Raw genomic sequence first — 8,792 nt, 5'->3', positions numbered from 1 at the left:
CATTAGGTATTACAATGTTATATAAAGTATAAAAGAATGAAAAGTAACAACAAAATACGTTTTTAAAAAGAGCGCCAAAAACAAATACAGTTACAAAAAGATTTCGAGTCTGTGGTGTAAAAAGGATACATCTGCAAAATGGCATCTTTTTAGGAAAGAGGTTTAACGATTCTCCGAACTAAACTAGTCGACAATATTTTTAATAATTAAATTGGAGTTATAAAATTTCATAAATACGTAATTTTGTTCCATATAGTTTGTGTTATTTTTAAGACTTTCATGTTTAAGGCTTTCATGTTGTTCAAAATACTGACACCTAAAGTTTTATTGCCATCAAAAAAATGTCAATTACGCAATAAAACAGAAACTAAAGAAGTTATTAAAAAACCGGTTAGAAGAGTTTGTAGATCTTGTTATTCTGATCCCAGATATGTTAATTACTTAAATTCTTTAAAAAGTCGAATAGGTCAGTTATGACAGGAGGATAGAACTATGTACCTAGATTACAGATCAGAAAGCAGTTTTAAAGTATTTATATGAAAATGTTAGGATAACCGCATCCGCATCCGCAGGTGGGTAGAGTAGGGACACCAATAACATTATTGTAGCCAAGAGGCAGGGTTTCGGCTAAAAGGCTGCTGACAGTGAGCAGGGATAGCGTATCTGCCAGATTTTCTGCAACGCTTGGGGGGCCAACTTTGGTAATAATGGGCTGGGGTACAATGGGAGCGGGCGCGGTTATGATTTGGGGCGGGCAAGCTGGGGCAATTATTTGGGGCGCGCAAGCTGGGGCAATTAATTGAGGCGCGTAGGCTGGGGCTATTATTTGCGGCCGAATGTACTGGCGGATTGCCTGGGATGATACCTGAAAAAAAAAGGAGGGTAAGTTATAATTATTAATACAAAGATCGAACACTTAGTAAAAATTCCTGCGAACCGGCTGGATTTGAACCAACAACTTCTAGTAAACTGTGGCAGACGCTATTCCAACTAAGCCACAGAATGAACCGGATTTCATGAATTTTCTATGTACTTGTTGCTATCTTTGTTTTGGTTTTTTAGCGACTCTTTTGCCGTAGTGCCGTCTGTGAGAAATCTATTTCTTCACACAGCCAGGGCGAAGTCCATTGCTCTGATACACAGGGACTTCCCTGGTTTGAGACCAAGGAGGTAATTGACATGGTTGCCTGGCACATTACATAGAAGTAGAATTGAAGTAAAATTAGAATAAAACAGAAATCCAGTACCTACACAAGAAATCGAGTATATAGTCAGAAATAGTGACAAAATGTCATTTAATTTGTTTGAAAATTAATCTGGAAATTATTGCTGTGACATCTGCGCTCCGTTTGGCTAGCCCGAATTCGAAACAATTTTGACGGGTGTCGTCAATTGTTTCACTTGAAATTCGAAAATCGACCAGTTTAACTTGAGCTTTGCTGTAATGGACGGCAATTGAAAAATTACATATGTAATATTTAAGTACCGATGAAATGTGAGTCCGTTTGTTTTGTAATTAGATGTTTTGCTGTTTTTCCCACACCACCAAATGAAACAGCCCCCATTGTTAGAGATATTATCTTTACAGAATGTTTTGTAATATACGGAGACGTACACACAGGTCAATTGATGGCGCTAAACGCAAACGAGAATTGATATTTAAAAGTGATATAAGGCCTATTTGCCTGATGAGTTGCCAATGACGGATGGCCCTTATTTCGTCTTTTTTTCTGGTTATATACTCGATAAGAAGAAAAACTGCCCATCTCTATTATCCGCCATTTTCATTTATATACACTCAAAGTTTATAGAACAACGTAACTTACCTGCATGATTACAGCTTGAGCAATAACAAAGACAACCAAGAATTTCATTTTGAATGATTTTTTTTTGTATTTTGGTACAATATTAATATTATACAGTCGCTATTCAAGTGATACTTCGTAAAAAAAATCACAAGCTTTTATATAAAAATATGTTGACATACTTTTATGTACAAACCTATAGATTTATTTATAATACGTGGAAATAAGTATTTTTGAAATGGACATTTGAAATAATTAGATATTTGTTACGAAACACTATCTAACATAATAAGTGTCGTTTTGTTTATCGTCTACGATAATAACAGATAGAGTAAAGATCGGCTCACATTGCCGCAGCTAGGCGGCAGTGCGACTCTGCATTATTTTAAAATTAGCATGCAACTTGTTTTTCTACCACGTAAGGTTACATTTCTTTTTCTTCTCCTTCTTCTTCCTATCCTTATCCCACGCATGGTGTTGTCGGCAGAACATGTATTTTCCTTCCACTCTCCCCTATCAACCGTCATTTTTATACTCATACCATCGAGTATATAACCAGAAATAGAGACGAAATAAGGGCCATATAATCCTGGTAACACATTAGCGATACAGCTCTTATAAATATCAACTCTCGTTTGCACTGAAATATAGGCAGGCCAACTAATAAAAAAAATAATTCTGTATTTATTGTAATAAAGATAATATTTCTAACAATGCCGTACTGTTCTATTCGGTGGTGTGGGAAAAACAGCAAAACATCTAATTACAAAACAAACGGAATCACATTTCATCGGTAATTAAATATGTAATTTTTTGAATTTTCGTCCATTATAGCAAAGCTTAAGTTAACTTGTCGATTTGAAGTGAAACAATTGACAACACCCGTCAATTGTTTCGAATTCGGGCTAGCCAATCGGAGCGCAGTTGTCACAGTAATGATATGGCAGAATAGTTTTCAAAGAAATTAAATGACATTTCGTCTCTATTTCTGGTTATACACTCGATGACTCACACCTTTCTTACCCGTGTCATCTTTCACACAATTCATCCATCTTTTCTTTGGCCTTCCTTTGTCCACTCTTTCCATCACTTCCAGAATAACAAAACTTCTAACCCACCCCAATTTCTCTCACTCGCGTACTTTTTCAGTTCGAAAAAACTCAAAATTCGTGTAGTGATTAACGAAATAGACCCACCATTTTGTCAAAAAGTGATTAAAAATTTTGATGAAAGAATCGACATCTGTAACTGTGGACGTGATGGACATTAATTATCAGATATCATTTTTCATTCATAATTGACAATCCTTTCTTTTTTAATACTATAAAAATTTTAATCATTGTCAAAAATTTATTGTTTTATTTTGACTTACAAAACAAAGTCCTTGTTGACAAAACCCTTTATAAAAAAAAACTTTTGCCATCAGTAACTTAAACCTCCTCCAGACAACATCATACTTAAAACCCATTAAAACCATAATTATTGAAATGATGTTTAATAAAAATCACAGTTAATCAGATCTTAAATCTTTAAAAAAATACAACCACCAAAATATATTATACAGTCAGCCTTTTAGACTTAAATTGTTGTTTAGTCTTATTCTAAATAATTAAAAATTAAAAAAATATTGAAATAAAAACTTAATAAAACAAAATATATTATATACAGGGTTACAGGTTAAGTCGACCTGAATCCTTTAAGGGGTAACAGTTTGCATCATTTCTGACTAATTTCACTATGAAACACCATACCCCAAACTGAACCGTTCTCATGTTATAGGACTTTGAAGTTTTTTTTAAAAAAAGTCCAATTTTTTTTTATAATGTCCCATTTTTTGTGTCTTGTGCTTGTTATCATTTCGTTTTTGGTATTTTTGTGTAGTAGATTAATAGATTTATTACTCAAAATACCAAATTTGCAAGTAATTGTACCAACCGCGCCGTAGTAGACGAGTTTTTGTTAAAAATAAATAAATAAATTGCTTTTTTTTTAATTCTTCCTTAGATATTGAAAAAAAAGTCTATGACAGTTGTGCTGCAGATGTGCTTAAAAATATCTACGGTTCTTTAGCTTTCTAAAAAGGTATCACAAGCTAGATTATTATTAGAATGCCTAGACAAAAAGTTTGATGAAAGGCAGGTAGTAGTAAACTTTTAAATTTAACTTGGGTCAGAAAACAATACAAATGGTAACAATTAAATACTTTATTTATTTTTTAACAGGAAGCCTATAATAAATGTTCCACATGTTGACCTCTGTTTCGCACACATACTCGCATTCTGTGTCTTAAGCCACTTTTCACTACACTAGTGGTTAGGATTCTTCTAATTTCGTTTGCGGCATCAATAATTTTTTGTCTCAAAACATCGACGGATATTATTGGGTTTGTATCATTGTACACCAAACTTTTCATGTGTCCCCAAACATAAAAATCCATGGGAGTGAAGTCTGGACTCCTAGCTGGCCATGGAGTGGGTCCGCCTCTTCCGATCCATTTGTTTGGGTAATTAGTGTCTAGCCACTCTTGACACTTCTTCTGTAGTGTGCGGGGCATCCGTCGTGTTGGAACCACATGTCTCGTATAAGGTCAAGTGGTATATCGTCGAGTAAATCAGATAGATCTTGTCTCAAAAAGTTTTCATATGTTTCTCCATCCAAACGTTCAGGCAGAAAGAAAGGCCCAATTAAATAGTTGGAAACTATTCCCATCCACACGTTGAGGCTGAATCGTCTTTGTGATCCCTTTACCTGCTTTTTATTGGGATTTAATTGTGCCTTCGGAGACCAATAATGAAGGTTATGGTAATTGGTAATGCCATCTTGATCAAATTTTGACTCATCTGTCCATAAATTCTTCTCAAAAATTCAGGATTGTCCAAATCGGCAGAAATCCAGCCTTCTCACAGGATCTCCTTCTTCGATATGATGTACCGGCGTGTAGTGATAGGGGTAGAGACCGGCAGTATGCACCGTATGCCACACTTTCCATTGTGAGAGTCCAAGTTCTCGGGCAATGATATTGGTTGAAGTAGTTGGATCCCGGCGAAACCGTCGAACTATCTCATTATCCTGTTCTTCATCATCATCATTAACACGTGGTCTACCTAGGTGTGTTCGTCTTCTCAAAACAGAGCCAGTCTCTCTAAGTCGTCGGTAAACTCCCTCGAATACACTAATATCCGGTACTCGGCGGCCGAGATAACGTGTTATGTACTCATTACGAGCTCGTAGGGATACACAATTGCAGTACCCGTAACAAATTAACATATCGGCATATTCTTCATTCGTGTAGGTCGTCATCCTCAACAGTTCCAAATCCAAATCAGAAGCACAAATCAAAGTCCAGTTAACAAGCACAGTCACAAATAGGAAGAACAGTCCAGGAAAACAAGCCAAGTCGAGTAAAAAACGAAGAGCACTGAATATCGCATCTACAACGGACGAATCGCGTAAGCAGACTAACCAAACACAATAACAAAATGAGTCGGTTAAAAATGGCATAACCGGAGAATTACGTCTTGTCTCACTCGCACCTGTTTACATCGTATGATATCCTGTTCGCACGCACCGCAATCCCTTAAAGGACAATAGGCGCAGGTAGTAACTTAACGGTACCCCTATTGTTTACTACTCTACCTGGTAGCTTTTCATCCAACTTTTTGTCTAGGCATTCTAATAATAACCTAGCTTGTAATACCTTTTTGGAAAGCTAAAGAACCGTAGATATTTTTAAGCACATCTGCAGCACAACTGTCATAGACTTTTTTTTTAATATCTAAGGAAGAATTTAAAAAAATAACAATTTATTTATTTATTTTTAACAAAAACTCGTCTACTACGGCGCGGTTGGTACAATTACTTGCAAATTTGGTATTTTGAGTACTAAATCTATTAATCTACTACACAAAAATACCAAAAACGAAATGATAACAAGCACATGACACAAAAAATGGGACATTATAAAAAAAAATTGGACTTTTTTAAAAAAAAACTTCAAAGTCCTATAACATGAGAACGGTTTAATTTGGGGTATGGTGTTTCATAGTGAAATTAGTCAGAAATGATGCAAACTGTTACCCCTTAAAGGATTCAGGTCGACTTAACCTGTAACCCTGTATATAAATATATATAAAAATATATATATATGTATATAAGCGTCTGGCATCGGTATGCAAGAAGACGTCGGTTCGAATTCGACCGGATCGAAGGAATTTTTTTCTGAGTGTTTTTTCTGAGTGTTCGATCTTTGTATTAATAATTATAACAAACTAGTGGAGTAATTTCACAAAAAATAATTGAATATCAATTCAATAAAAATTTAATTAATAAAAAATATATTGTCAAATTTTTATTGAATGTCAGTATATTCACTGCCATAATATTCAATTATTTTTTGAGAATTTTTTTTTTAAGTCGTTTTATAATATTTGTTATTCTTCTAAAATCTAGTTGCAATGGCAGTGGAGTCTAAATACAGTGTCAGTGGTAAGGCGGTGATGGCATCTTTTTTTTCATCCTCTAAGGATGGCATTCATTCGATCACCAACGTTCGATGTTGCCCTACTAAAACTATCTGGAAATTACTCTAAATATTTAAATATATCTCGTTTAATGAGCAATTTAACAATAATAATAATAACAACAATCGTTTTGTCTGAACGCATTAATAAATAATATAATTATTGAAGTTCCATAGTAAAATAGCCAATTGCGTAATTATTCATTAGTTATCTCGTTTTTTTACTTGCGACCTCTGCACTAAGCTCAAGCTTGTGTCGCAGAGACCGTTTTACATTTACTAATGGCACATGAATCTGGCACACGGTTCTTACATTGAGGATAGACATACATTTATTGAGTTTGATTGTGTTCTGAAATTGGGTTTGACCCAATATACTGCAAATAATATAAAAATTAAAAGTAAATTAAATTTAAATAACAATGATTATCACTAGTATCAGGTTTCTTACCACGGTATGACTTCTTTTTATTTTCCCGATATTTCGGAACGGTTGCACGCTCCATGGTCACGGGTTGACTGTCAGTCAACAACAGTCAAGAAACCTGATACTAGTGATAATCATTTAGTGAATAACCACGAAAGTCTTAAAATTTAAATATTTCAACTTAAGGGTAAATATACAATTACTTGTGTGTTTACTTGTATGACGGTGCTTAAGTGTGCGCGTGTATGCGTGTGTTTGTGTATACGCGAGTGAGGAAGTGAGCTTGAGTGTATGTGAGAGCCGTGTATGTGGGCATACATGTGCAAGTAGTTTTAGTCTTAAAATATTAGTAGACTACACCATCGACTCGTGACCGTCAGGATGGCCTGTCGCATCTGGCACTGAGTCCATATTCAAGAATTGCTACCTTTGATATATTCTGAGAAATCAAAAAAAAAATATTGACCAGCCATTCTGACGTCAGGATGGCTGGTCGCCTCTTTGTTCAGCATGAAGGGAGCAGGTTTTCCAGAAGTATATATTACCAATAATTGCTACCTATTTGCTATCTTCACGAATTAAAGGTATACGCTTATTATCTACATTAGTTAAGAATATAACCGATTGAAAGTTTTACGAAGAAGTGCCTGATTAAATTAAAAAAGCAAAAGTTTTTAGTGCTTTATTGCCATAACACAAAGGGCAGGCGTTGGTACCACGACCAGCCATCCTGACGGTCACAGAAGAGCAGAATACCAAAAAATTGCAATGGCAGTTCTATTGCCAGTCACTGACAGGACATTACTCTTACAAAATCCAGCCATTCACACCATTGACACGTAACTGAGATGATTTAAGATTGCAGATTTGGGTCCAGGTTGCTCGTCTTCCTGAGAATTCTTGCACAGTCTCGGAAATTCTATCTAGTTCGTGTAACAAGGTTTCTGTCGTGTCAAACCAAAACACCACAAGTTCCGGTACAGTGTTTTATAATTTAGTCACAACAAGAATATTTTGGCTGAGAAAATATAAATGGATAGAATTCTGTGATATCTAATCGATACCTCCAATAAATACAACGCCCTGTGGCGGATTTGCCCTAAGGCCACCCTAGGCCCGTGACAAAAATCTCACTGATGGTAACAAGAAATAACTCATAGTACCTAAATATTTTAAAGGCTCACGTACCGCATCGTGTATCAGTAACCTTCATATTCATGTTCTTTACTTTCAAGGTACATGGTTCTATAACAGATATTCTTATGCTATATAATGATACTTGACATGTAACACCCCGGGGGGGGCACTGCAACATTCTGAGGGAACTATGTCCTTACTAAAACATATACATTAATAAAATAAAATTAGAAATAATTTAATAAGAAAACTCTACATTATTTAATTCAAATTCAAGTTAAAAATATTTATTTCAGATAACAAAGATCCAGTGGTGTTAGTAGCAGTAAAATAACTTATAAGCTATTGTTAGTAGGAATATTATATGACATATTATTTAATTAGTTAAAATCTAAAATGTTATGTACTTACGAGGCATCTCGTGCAGAATCATTGTCCGTACGAGATGCCTCAGTGCTGGCGCTCTGTGGTCCTCAGCCACAACCTTCAGGATGTTGTTGTTACTCCCCCGGAGCCTTCTAATCAACGATGCTACTTTTGAAGAAAAACATCCCGGAGGCGCTGCAGTCGGTACTGCAGCGCTTCCGGGATGTTTTGTGTTTTGAGACTACCCCGGTGGGTACTCTCAACATCATCCTGAACACATTATTATATTGGACACGCAGGAAATTTAGCGACCTTTGGGAACACCTAAACCACAAGGGTGGCTTGTACAGACCCTGACAATACGCTTTAAAGAGCGTTATTTTGACTTGATCTGCACAGCGGGCAAACCTGCGGGCCAGCATATTCCCACGTATCGCCAACGCCCTGCGCTCCCTCTCAACATCGTCATCATCTTTAAGGTCGTCGGCAAGAATATGTCCGAGGTATTTAAATCGAGATCCTTGCTTTACACTCATGC

At 35.8% G+C, this 8,792-nt stretch overlaps 1 protein-coding gene across 1 annotated transcript; it reads right to left on the bottom strand.

Annotated features, from left to right (window-relative positions):
• Nucleotides 1-497: 497 nt before the first annotated feature.
• Nucleotides 498-1,847, bottom strand: LOC113227594. Its single transcript, XM_026460552.1, has 2 exons — nt 1,827-1,847; nt 498-865 (listed from the first exon to the last, which is right to left on the bottom strand). Exons 1-2 carry the CDS (start codon nt 1,830-1,832, stop codon nt 533-535), a joined length of 339 nt encoding a protein of 112 aa, XP_026316337.1. The 5' UTR covers nt 1,833-1,847; the 3' UTR covers nt 498-532.
• Between the last annotated feature and the right edge of the window lie 6,945 nt (nt 1,848-8,792).

The sequence above is a fragment of the Hyposmocoma kahamanoa genome, unplaced genomic scaffold (assembly GCF_003589595.1).
Source record: "Hyposmocoma kahamanoa isolate Upper Pololo Valley unplaced genomic scaffold, ASM358959v1 211, whole genome shotgun sequence".
NCBI lineage: Eukaryota > Metazoa > Arthropoda > Insecta > Lepidoptera > Cosmopterigidae > Hyposmocoma > Hyposmocoma kahamanoa.
This window is presented reverse-complemented; position numbering and strand designations above follow the sequence as displayed.